The sequence below is a fragment of the Cyanistes caeruleus genome, chromosome 6 (assembly GCF_971803275.1).
Source record: "Cyanistes caeruleus chromosome 6, bCyaCae1.hap1.1, whole genome shotgun sequence".
Lineage (NCBI taxonomy): Eukaryota > Metazoa > Chordata > Aves > Passeriformes > Paridae > Cyanistes > Cyanistes caeruleus.
This window is the reverse complement of record NC_141706.1, coordinates 41,740,829-41,753,778: the sequence shown is the minus strand read 5'-3', so window position 1 is coordinate 41,753,778 and position 12,950 is coordinate 41,740,829. Positions and strand designations below refer to the sequence as shown.

Sequence of the window (12,950 nt, the reverse complement as noted above, 5' to 3'; positions counted from 1 at the left end):
CTTTTTTCCAGTTTAATTTCTTTCATAACGAAAAGGATACAATGACAAGATCTCTACCTAGTACCGAGAAAAGCAAAAGTGATGTTTGGAAAGTTGTAAAGCAATGATAGATGCTTAGAAAAACAGTTCTTACCACTGCCACCATTTCAGCTGCAGTTCCTCTTGAGCATCTGATTATAGGTATAGCGCCTGATAAAAGACACATTGACTTCTATGTGCATTATCATTTTCAGATTCTATATTACATTACTTTTCATAAACAACTTTTACTAATGCTCTGAGATTAAATACAAACTTACATTAAACTTTTCTCTTGCACTCTTTATCTATGAAAAAAAAAATACTATATAGAAATATTAAAGTTTTACAGAAGTAAGTGAATATCCCATACAACAATTTATAAGAAATAGAGTGTATACTAGAAAGAAAGCTAAAGTACTGTTGGAGGGGACAAACTATCTCATACAGATGCATCGGAAGTTATTTTCAAAAGGTTGGAAGTCCTTTGAACACAACAATAAGTATTATACCACCACAATGTATATGTTACAACTCATTGCTCATGATAGTCCTCATGTCCAGGTCTATCTGTGGTAATGTTGTTTTTAAAAGCAAATTTTCCACTGGCTTTCAGGTTCCAAAATATTTAGCTATTGTTTCTCACTTATCTATACAAATATGAAAATTCCGAAACCACAGATTTTAAGTGACTGAGGAAAATACATTAATTTGTATCACACAAACACTTATAAGAACTGAATAGGTCCAAGGGAATCTCTCTTGAACAGACTGGCCCATAGCAATCCCAAGTTCTCCTTGTAGGAAAGCTATCTGAGATGGACCAATTTCACTTACTACCTAAATTAAATGTAATCGCTGTGAAACATATCAGCTAAGCATCAAGGAAACTCACAAATAAAATAAATAAACTTAATATATCTTCCTATTATATCTTCCTAACTTTAGGGTTAAAGTTATGAAAGTTAGGCTTCCTAACTTTGCAGGGTCTGTGTGAGTTTTTTTCTTCTAATTCTGCGGGGTTTAGGGGATTGGGGTTTTTTTTTTGAGAATGACAAATCCAAACTCAAAGCACTATTATCTTCACTGCAAACTAGGATTTTGTTACAACAGTGAGTCCAAACCTTTGCATTTCAGTATTCTTCTCCCATTGATACTGAAAACTAAGACTCAACTCCCATGAAGGACAGCCTTTATTGTACTTTGCAGTGATATAAAGAATCTGAGCAAGACCATTATCCCACCCTGTGAATTACTGAGATTTTGGTCACAGATCTAATTCTGCTTTTAATTTTCCATATGAAATCACTACACTTCTAGTTATCTCACTGAGCATGGAAAATATGCTAGAATTTGGAAACTTACCAAGTGTAACAAAAAAACAGAAGAGACTATCAACAATAGTGTCCATTATAGTTTCCATTTCTGTGTCTGTTATATCTGGTCGGTTAATGGCTAAAACAGTGTGGAAAAAAGAATAGGGTTAAATAAGTTCATGCCACTTTAATAGTGAGAAAGCAATCCTCGTCATATGTGATGGCTGTTAATAGTCAACATCTTTTGTTGCAGAATAGATTACATCCTGAAATGCCCCTCATTGCACATCTATTAGTTTCCATCCCTTTTTTTTCTGAGAAAAAAAATTTGCAGAACTTGTTTACTGTGTAAGGTAAAACACTACACAATCATTTCCAAATCTCTCTCACTGCACATGTAGCTTTTGGATTGTGTTAGTATTGCATTAACAAAAACCTACTAAGAATCATGTTATACAAGAGAAATGGCCATCCACTTGGCAAATATTTTTCCGGAAGAAAATCCTCAAAAATTACCTGTGTAAAATAATTAGCTACAGTATGCAGTTACTGATATTTAAAATTTATAAACCCCATCTCTTGTATGGAGATTCCTTCTTTTTTATCAAAAATTTACCATGAGTCTCTAAATTAGGGGCAATTCCCAAGTTATAAAACATTTTACTTCACAGATAAGAGAGATTTCCCTCCCATATTTAGGTCAGAACAGGGGACATGCGGCAACATTTTTCTTAAGTAACTAACCCTGACAAGAATATAATAGCCAACAGGAAACATCAAATCAAATCTTATCACAGATCTCAAGTCAAGCACTATCTCAGGATTCATGCCATAAATCCTATCCTTGTTTGTTTTACTTTACCTTTAAAAATTTCTCACATAATTACCTGTCTTATCCTCTTTCTTCAAACATGAATTTCAAAGCTCTAAACATTAATGAGCTTTGCATCCTAACTTTATGCAGGGACAGACATACCCATTCTCCACCTTTAAAGGTGGTTTTTCTCCCCCAGCTTTTCTCCTGTAACAACTTTGAGGCATGGATTGTATCTCAGCAACTCTACTCAGTAAGCCAAAGTTTTGACTAGGCTACCAGCAGCAATACAAGTTTCAAGTTTCTGAAATATCAACATCAAGAAAAGCAGACCATTCCCAATATCTTTATTTTTCTATAATGACAAAGCTTTGAAATTCACTGAGGTTAGCATTCTGTAGTTATCTCCAACTAATGGTCTCCCAGTTTACAGGGGGGAAAAAACCCTCATTTTTACTCTTTTGCCTTTTCCAATTTTAAAATTTATTTCCCATCCTCTTATTATGTTTAAAGCACTCATTTCTGATGTTTCAGTAATCTGCATATGGTCACTGCCCTCTAACTTTGTCTACCATGCACATTTTACGAGCACATTCCTTTTCTTGTACTATAGCAACCAACACAGATACTTAATATTACTGTTCCTTAGATCACCCTTTGAGAAACTTCATTAAGAATCTTTTGGTAAAATGTTCTACCATGTTTTCTCTAAGTTTCTCTCTCCATTCTAACAAACTTACAGGGAATGCATCTATTACAGAAAAGTAAGCATACAACTCCTACATGGTCCTGTTGTACTACAAAATTCAACAAAATAGTAAAGAATGGTAAAGAAGCACTCAAATAGCATGAAACAGGATGTCTCAAATATCAACTTTATACCAATATTGCTCATTTACTCTTCCTTCTACACATTCTTAGAAAACCAGAATCAGAGGGAGCCTGAGCCATTAACTAGTTGGTCCTCCTTTAAGATGAGTTAAACCCATGTAATTTCTGTATCTAAACCAATTCAAAGAGCTTCCCAGTCAAAAAAATACCATAATGTTTACAGGTAATCTAATATTTTTATATTCTATTTTTCAAATTATAAAGTGCTCCTAATGTCTGATCAGAAACTTTCTTGTTGCATTTAACTCATCACTTCCTGCCCATTACTAAACAGAGAGAATGTATGGTGTTCTTTCTGTCTATGAAAGTCCTTCACATAATTGAAGGATTTTATGTTGCTTATTTGTCCTGACATTACCTCTCTGTAAAAGCCGTCATACAGCCAAGGAATCAGGAAACTGAAAAGTAGCCTGTTTTGTTTTATTTGTTCTTAGTTCACCCCTTCAGATACATTTGTGGTTACACACAGTGGTGCAGCTGCAAAAATAGCAGCCATCTTTAAGTACCCTCAGATTTACACTGACTTTTATAGATTATGAAACTGGCAGTCTCTTGCTAGGGTTACTCTCCAAAGGCAAAAAACCCACTTCTTCCTCACCTCTGCATTCCTACTGCCTGTCTGTGTCAGATCTAGAACTCAAAGAATGAGACAGATCAGCTACTGAGCTCTAATGGAAAACTCATCACTCTCTGTGGGAGATCAGATTGCTGCTTGATGAGCTTTTGGTAACAACCCATTTCTACATTGGTTTAAACATGTTGGCAAATTTCAGCGGCCCAAGACAGGAAAATAAACTGATGGGTGCAAAACATTTTCAGTTATTTTAATTCTAATTCCTTGTCAGCATAAGAAATCTTATGACAGTAAATTAAGTATCTTTATATACATAGGAACGCATCACAAAACAATTATTATTGAAACTTCAACATCAGGTTCTTGTGAAAAAAAATAAAATCTGCTTTTCAAACAAAAATGGCCTTCATTCTGCCAATGGAATCAATCCCCAGTGTGAGACACAACTCAATTATTATGGATCCAGTTTTAAAGAAAGGTACTGACTTCAGATATTGGACAAAAGAGGAGAAAAATCTCACTGCTAAATATTAGACATACAGAGACTTCTCATCTCTATCTGGTTACAAGGGAGTATTCTATGCACCAGGAATTAGCTGTGTGACATTGCAACTACACTAAAGTAATGATAAGCTGCTGCAAAAAGAGGATTATCTTGTCTTCTGCTTCTTCCCTTACACTGCATTTGTACATCACACAAATGAGTTGGTATTTTCTAAGGAATAAGTCAATTAAACATACCCTGAAGCTCTGAAATTATTGGTTCTGATGTAAAAAGAGATGAAGAGTGAAACTACAGCAGAAGCAGCCAGACAACATACCCTGTAACATCCAGAGTAAGGAGCAGGATGGTGGAGTGGTAGTTCTCTGAACATTTAGCACATTGAATGGGTCAGAGGCATACATAGAATGAGCACGATGGAGGAAGGAAAATCATGTGGACAATTATGACAACTAGTATGTATGTTGACTTGAGCTGCCATAGCACCAAGGTATCTGACCTAAGGCAAACACTTGCTTTGCTAGGTTCCAAACCAAGCTGAACAGAAGTCTCAAGAAAAAGAAAGAAAAGGGTTCCAGGAGGCTGACTTCACTTGCAACTCTGAAACTTTATGAACAAGCTGACATACTTGGCTCACATGCTTGCAGAAGCCATCAGTACTGCTTATTCTAGAATGACCTTTCCCACCCACAGTGACTATCTATCTATCTATCTATCTATCTATCTATCTATCTATCTATCTATCTATCTATCTATCTATCATGTGAAAACAATATGTAATTTTTCCAATATTATTCTTTGTATAAAAAGTGTTACTATCCATAAATGTTTATACCACAGTTTTGCTTTGTTATTTAAAAATAGATATTTATTTTTCAGTATCACAATCACCATGTAATAAAAGATGCTGAAATGAGCATCTAAGAACGGCTTCTTTCATCATTTTACATATCTAACAGATTATCCTGAATTCTGAGCAGATCAAAGCAAAATGAAGTAATTGCTGGTTATTAGCTATAACTTCAAAAGCAAATTTCAACTTCAGACATCCTGGTATAATTTTTATATGAATTCTACTTACCACGATATGAAACAAGCTCTTTGTTTTGGTTACACAATACAAACATATCATCTTCTAAAGTAATAAAATTAAGATATTGATCAAATACCTAGAAAGCAAGGAATAATGGTCAGAATAGTCCAGAGTAAAGTGTAAAAAAAACCCCTATATCTGATTTACTGCTACATTTTACAGAGTATCTATTAAAAAAAAAAATGCAAGATATAATTTATGAATTAAAAAGCCTGTGTAAGGGTTGAGTGATTAACACAAAATATTAGAGCACTGCAAAGTGCCAGAACTGTCCAATTGTTTCTGTGGATAAAGTTTTAGCAGCCAAGTATCACTGAAAAAACACATACAGAGGACATTTCAATATTATAGGTTCACTTTTTACGAATATGAAGGACTAGAACATAATCAGCACTGAGCTTTCAGGCAGAAGAGAGAAAAGAGGGCAATATCTGAACAGTAAGATATTACAGCTCATGAATTTTAACTCTTCTGTAACACACCTGTACATTCAGGAAAAAAAATTAAACTTCTCTATAGCATAAACTATTAATGAGACATCATAACTGAAAAACAGATTTAAGAAAGTTAGTTTACAGTGCTACACCAAAAGGACCAAAGGCTGAAACAATACTAGTACTGTTCATTTTATTTCACAATGGGTTTTCTCTCATGTCAGTAGTAGTAACAGGAGTGAGAAAAAGTGAATGTATTTAAGTATATTACTTAATATTTTACAGGTTTTGATACAGCCATTCAACAAAAATAAAAGTAAATCCCTAACACATGCCTTTAAATCATAAAGGTATTGGAGAGTCCTCGTAAAAGTGTGTACAAATGAAATATTATTTCAAATGAGAACTGCACTCATACTGCTCTTTATGTGTATTTTGGAGATAATACTGAAATATATATGCCCTGAAAGCACTCGTTTAGCTGATGCCATCAGGAATCCTCTGAAACCACTGTACTTCTCCTCTTGTCATTTAGCCCAAAAGTCTTGCAGCACTTGGGACTTTTGACAGCTGAAGTATGGTACTAAGCTGCATTACTAGGATTACTGTAGGTTCTGTTTTTTCCCCAATACACCTGAAAATAAGAATGCAGTAACACTTTTAATGGTGCTAATATTAGAGACAGGGAGACTTTCTTACCTTAGCCACCTGAGTTACTGCATTAGCACCTATGGCAGCATTTGCAATATCTTCCAGTTTACTTCTTGAAATGGCAGAAATAAAGTTTAAATAATAAGATTCATAAAGCTGGTTTCGAAGATCCTAAAAGAAAAGAAAAATTTCCTGAATAAGTACTAATACATTTTTGACTAATTAAAAGAAGAAATCATACTTTTACTATGTGATGTTACACTTATCCACAGTAAAACTAAACCTTCAGAAGTGCTTAGCTGTCTGTTCATACAGTTCTGCAAACGGTGTTTTGATTACATATCCAGATATAAACAACCTAACACAGAACTGCAAAAAACCAGGCAATGACACTTAAGCTAAAAGGCAGCAATTACAACTCCACACCTTTCTGCTGACCAAAAATACCCTTTGCTCTTCTCCTTTGGCAAAGATGTCAACCTTCCATCCATCTCATTCCCAGGAATGTGAAAAATTGAGTTAGCCTAATCCAGTCTTCCCACTCAAAGGAGTATCAAATGGTGCAGGTGGTTCAGGATTGTGCCCAGTCAGGTTTTGAACCTCTCCAAGGATGGAGACTCCACAAATTCTCCAGGCAATCTGTTCCAGTGTTCAGCCACCCTTATCAAAATAGGTTATTCTAATGTTATATGGAATATTTGTACCCACTGCCTCCTGTATTTTCGCTCCCCAAACTCTCTCTGAAACACAGAAGGCATGTTTACCCTTCTGCTTGCTGGGAAATTGAAGTTTTGCATAATAATATTTTAGGTAATGTTTTCCTGACAAATATGTGCTAGTTACATTCTGGGGAGTGGAGGATTACTTCACACACCTTGTTGAGTGGGCTCTTTTGAAACATTACATATGCAAGTTACCTGGCACATTCTGTCAATATTTTCTTCTGTTGGCATTACAAAGTACACAGCTGGAACATCTGGAATAGCATCCCGGTCTGAATGCAAAAGCCTGACAGGAAGAAAAAAGACATCTCTAGTGTGCTTTTTCTCTGATACATATAAAATCATAAGTTAAAGAAACTTTATTTGTACAGACAAATGTAATTTCCTACAATTTCTTTCTATATTTAGATAGAGTTTTAGCAAGAAAAGAAATTGTATTTGTATATTTTTGGCTGAATGTATTAATAGATGTATTCAAAGTTTATTCAAAGCCTGAGAAAAGGCTTTACAAATGCTCAAAAACATCCATTCAGAGGAAGCTAAAATACCTCATCCATGAAGTTCATATGTGAACTGTTGACATGGTAAAAAACCATTGTACTTCATTCTATTAAACTTGCCTTTCCTGCTTGAAGACAAGGTGCTTAGATGTTTTCCTCATGTTTCTCCTAATGTGTCAGCAGGTTAAACTGTTTTTGTTCTAGCCTTCACTTAGCAAAAGTTAATAAACTTGTAAAAAAATAAATGTATGTTCAAAGTTTCTTCATAACTATTACCACAGCTAAGGAATGACAGTGGACTAGGTAAATGTAATCTGGGGAAAAAGAAATGAGAAAACTCTTAAAATAATACCTAAAGATTTCATGTTTGACAGTAGACAAGTAAAATCTATATGTAAAAAGATAAGCGATGAACATACACAGTCCCATTACAGAGTTTGTGCCAATACAATTTTAATGGATATGATTGCAAAAGGATTTGTAGAGAAAAATTTCAAAATAATACCTAATGGATAATTTTTATTATTGAACAAGGGCCTCCTGTCTTGAGCAAGAAATCCTACTGAACAGCGTTTGGAACTCTCTCTCCACTCCCTGATTCTGCATAATGCCATCTGATTTTAGGAACAAGTCACTGTATAATCTTTATTTTAGCAGTTAATTGTTCAATGATTTTTCACTAATTTGCTCATTATTTTGGGGAATATTAAGTAATGTTCTTTCTAGGAAAAAACTCCCGATTTTTTAAAAGTACTTACAGATGTAAAGTGATCCCCATATCTCTCAGCTCTTTCACTGACAGCAAAGGTGAGATGATATCTTGGCCAAATCTGTCATAAATGAGAACCTGAAACAGATACACATCATCTTACAAAGTGCTGTAAAAAGTGGACACCATAGAATACAGTGGATACAGGAATTCAGGTTCAGGGAACTACTACCCTAACTTCAAAAGTGTGTCAACATCTAGACACCTACCAATTTATAATAAATCATTAATTTGTCATGGACTTCCATTTGCACTTACAAATAAATAAAATATAAAATAAAAACCAAAGAGAAACTCAGTGATAAAGGGGGAAAAAGAATCATCACTTTCATCTCCTGGAAAGTCTTTTGTCAAACAAGAGTTTGCTGTTAGAAATTTGTTATTGTATGTGCAGAGTTTTCCTGACTGTATTTGGAAGAAAACAACAGGCAAATCAGAAGAATTAGTGAATTTAGGCAAATCAGGAATTAGTGAAAAAAAGACAACAGATGAAGAGACAGAATATATGCTTTTTAGTAGCAAGAACTCCTCATGACCTACAAGTTACATGTTAAAGGTAATAAAGGTAGCCCAAGCTCAGCTTCTTCAAGCTATCAATAGCTCTTCAATTTGTATGGGCTTCTTTCTGACTGTGCTATTTTTTCAGCAGCTCTGATACTCAATTCTATAATAATATATAATACATGAAAAATATTTTGTACAAGTTAATAACATAAAAATGAACTTGATTTAGTTAAAATCTGCAAACCTGAACTTTTCTGAACACTCTAAAATTCTCCTGTTCCAGTTCCAAAAGTTCTTACCTTCCATACTGGTTCTCCTGTGCTGTTTTTAACAGGAGGAACATTGAAGTTCAGCATACGTTTCAAAGCCACTGGAAAATAAAGCCAAAGAATACTTTACTCTCTACACTTCAACAATGGGGACTAAAGACTTTAGCAGGATTTTATTATACATTTAATTTGAAAGGAAAACCATCAAAAAATATAAATGCAACAAGTCACATTTTCATTATTTTTATGTAGATTTGATTGACAAGTGGCTCACATCTGCTAGAATTTATGGGTTCCAGAGGACACAGCAAAAGGTAGAGGCAAGTTCTAAAACATTAACTCTCCTTAGCTATACAGGCTATATTCTAATATGGTTTGCCTTAATAATAATTCCAGTATCTTCTTGAAGATGCATTCTGTCCAGTGGGAACTAGTTTGCTTCATTCCCTGGTCTGCTTTTCCTACCCCACAGGGACAACACTATACACACCAAACAAAAAACACCTCTATGCCTGACTAAAATCAATACACAGTTTGAAAGATTTTTGTAGGTGAAGACTGAGGCAAAGGCAGCACTGGTTACCTCAGCCCTATCTGTGTCTATCACCACTAAATAACCAGCTCCATTTAGCAAAGATCCAATGCTTTTTCTTATTTACATTTTTGCTTCTAATCTTGCAGCAGAAGTACTTCACCTTTCTCGAGATACATGCTGCATAGCTCAACCTCACTAGAACTCTGGCTTTCCCAATATCATCTATCCGTGGCCAGGCAGTATTTCTGATGCCCTGCTTCCTCCTGTGTACAGTCCTTTCAAGTGACATTACTAGCAGTGAAACACAAATGTGGGAAAATCCAAACTGGCACTGACTGCTGGGTCTTGATGGGCTCCAGCCTTGCTCTTGCTTTATACTTTTTTCATTTCTTTTTTAAACACCATGAAGCAGCCCTGAAAGCTGATTACAGGCTGCTCCTGGATTCTTTGGCCCCACACTGCTGTTGACATCTTCAGCCACATAAGCAATTTTATATAAAGCTGTATGGTTATATGCTTTGGTACTACAGGAGCTGAAGCAGCTGCATTGCAGAGTTTATAATCTAAAGTAAAACTTGGCATAAACTCTCTGCTAAGAAAGAGTAATCAGACTGTGATTGAATGTGCTGTGACAATCATGTCAATGTTCAGCAAGTGTCTGAGTTCCTTTTTTATCTTCATACTGACATTTAATTTACATTAATGCTGAATGTTCTCTGGAGTAAGGATCAGGTTTTTACTGTGCTTGCACAATTATATGCTTTTGTTATGAAATAACAATTCTGGTTATGAACCAGGATAAAGGTCACAACAGATGGTGCACATACATGGTAATACTGTAACTAAATGATAAGAAACCTTTTTCCCAGTATACTTTAGTTGGTGAATCTAGCTCCCTGGAAAAGACCTCCTTAACAGAAGACAACATGGATTCAGTTGTAAAAGCTGACCAAAATAATCTAGTAACAATTGTTGGTGACATGGACAGTGGGACTGTGAGTGCACCTGCAGCAAGTTTGCCAATGACATCCAGCTATGTGTGGCCACCAAATCACAGAATCACTCAGGTTGGAAAAGAACTCCGGGATCAGTGAGTCCAACCTTTGACTGACACCACCTTGTCAACCAGACCACAGCACCAAGTGCCATGTCCAGCTGAACAACTGCAGGAATGGTGACTCTACCATGTCCATAGGCAGTTCACTCTGATGTTTAACCGTTTCTATGAAGAAATTTCTCCTCAATAAATTGGAAAGAAGGGAGCCATCCAGAGGCACCTTGACAGGCTTGAGAGGTCAGCCTGTGTAAATCTCAGGAAGTTCAACAAGGCCAAGTGCAAGTTCCTCCATTAGGTCAGGGCAATCCCAAACACAAATACAGGCTGGGCAGAAAACGGATTTGCAGCAACCTTGAGGAGGACTTGGGGGTGTTGGTGCTTGAGAAGCTTGAAATGACCTGGCAATGTGTACTTGCAGCCCAGAAAGCCAAGTGTACCCTGGGCTGCATCCACAGCAGCATGGCCAGCAGGGTGAGGGAAGGGATTCTGCCCCTCTGTTTTCCTCTGGTGTGATCCCACCTGGAGTACTGTGCCCACACCTGGGCCCAGCATAAGAAGAACTTGAAACTGTTGGATTAAGTCCAGAGGAGGACGACCACGATGATCAGAGGGTTGGAGTAACTCTCCTATAAGGAAAGGCTGAGAGAGTTGGGTTTTTTCAACCTGGAGAAGGTTCCAGGGAGAGCTTATAGTGCCTTCCAGTACCTAAATGGAGTCACAAGAATCCTGGAGAGGGACTTTTCACAAGAGCATGTAGTGACAGGACAAGGGGGAATAGCCTTAAACTATTTTTGAGTAAGTTTAGATAAGGTATAAGGTAAAAATTCTTCCCTATGAGGGTGGTGAGGCTCTGGAACTGTTGTACAGAGAGGCTGTGGATACCCCCTACCTGAAAGTGTGCAAGGCCAGGCTGGATGGGGCTTTAAGAAACCTGATGTAGTGAAAGGTGTTCCTGCCCATAGCAGGCAGAGAGTTAGAATGAGATCATCTTCAAGGTCCCTTTCAATACAAACCATTCTATGAGCACGGTGAAACAGAATAGAAAAGAATAAAGCTGTACAGAATATGAGCTCAAAGAAAATACACTTTATTAGAAAGATAGCAAAGAGAAGATGGATAAAGGACTTCAGAGGAACATCAAATAGCACTATCAACAGTAGATGGCAGAGGAATGAAGTAGACTAGTACCAAAAAATGAAGCAGACTAGCAAAATATTTAAGGTCCATATAGACTGCAACTGAGATTTTTAGGCAGATGATTTGAACTATTTCATGCTAACTAAATACATCCAGAATCCTCTATAACACCAAAGATACTGCAGTTGTCAAGGAGAAAGTGTCATGATTACAACTTAACTACTGACTACAACTTCGACAAGCAAGAGAAGTAGAGGACTACGGAGCTGACATACCCTGTGCTTTTGGAGTATGTTCAAGGCTTTACGAAGCAGCATCAAGGCAGAGAAGAATCCATTAAGGACTCTCAGCAAAGTCTACGAAAGGACTGAATAAGAAACCCTTTACTCACAGAAACCTTCATGCACAATTAGTTTAGTTGTTATTATCGTATTCTCAATTTCTTGAGGGTCAGTACAAGCTCGGACGCCCCTGTATTGTCTAAACACGAACGTGACAACAGCAGCTTTATTTTTGCACCATTAAACGCTATTTCCCGTCGATCCTTCCCACGGGAAGAAAGCAACGAAACGGAGGGTGCGCTCCCACGGCCGCGGGGAAGGCACCGCTCACGGCCCGGGCCCGGCCAAGTCCCGCCCCGGGGGCGCCTTCCACACCTCGGCGGCACCTACGGCCACGTCCCCGGGCCTGGGGCCCAAGCGGGGCCGGGGTCCCTGTGCGAGAACTGCGGCCCGAGGCTTCGGAGCCCCGCCGCCCCGAGCCCACCGCCGCAGAGGCGAGGAGAAGGCGGCCGCCACCCCGTTGCCGGGAGACCCGAGGCGGGTGAGAGGGCGCGAATCCCCGCGGGGAGGCGGCAGGCGCGGCGGCGGCCGGCCCCGCTCCCCGGCCGAGCGGCTGGAGCGCGGGCAGAGCTCACCTGTCTGCTTCTCCCGGATCCCGGCCGCCATCTTCCCGCGCCGCCGGCCCGGCCGCGCCGCCCCGCCTGCGCAGCCGCCGCGACACGTGGCGGGCCGGGGGCGGCCCCGCGGCAGCCGGGAACGCCCGCTGAGGGGACAGTACAGGCCCGGGCTCTGCCCCGGCCGGCAGCTGCGCCGGGGACCGCCCTGGGGACCGCCCTGTGCACCGCTTCGCTGTAGAGGAGGCGGGAGGTTGTGCTCTCGGACT

At 38.4% G+C, this 12,950-nt stretch overlaps 1 protein-coding gene across 1 annotated transcript in view; it reads right to left on the bottom strand.

Moving 5' to 3' along the window:
* The window catches only part of SCFD1 (sec1 family domain containing 1), a 48,528-nt gene extending 35,724 nt beyond the window's left edge, over window positions 1–12,804 (bottom strand). Inside the window, exons 1-8 of the mRNA XM_086894793.1 lie at window positions 12,703–12,804; window positions 9,088–9,158; window positions 8,274–8,362; window positions 7,211–7,301; window positions 6,342–6,464; window positions 5,197–5,284; window positions 1,384–1,473; window positions 134–189 (exon numbers count right to left, since the gene is read on the bottom strand). Coding sequence (XP_086750919.1) covers window positions 134–189; window positions 1,384–1,473; window positions 5,197–5,284; window positions 6,342–6,464; window positions 7,211–7,301; window positions 8,274–8,362; window positions 9,088–9,158; window positions 12,703–12,733 — 639 coding nt within the window. The 5' untranslated portion in view covers window positions 12,734–12,804. The remainder of the gene's footprint in view (window positions 1–133; window positions 190–1,383; window positions 1,474–5,196; window positions 5,285–6,341; window positions 6,465–7,210; window positions 7,302–8,273; window positions 8,363–9,087; window positions 9,159–12,702) is intronic.
* Window positions 12,805–12,950: the final 146 nt, after the last annotated feature.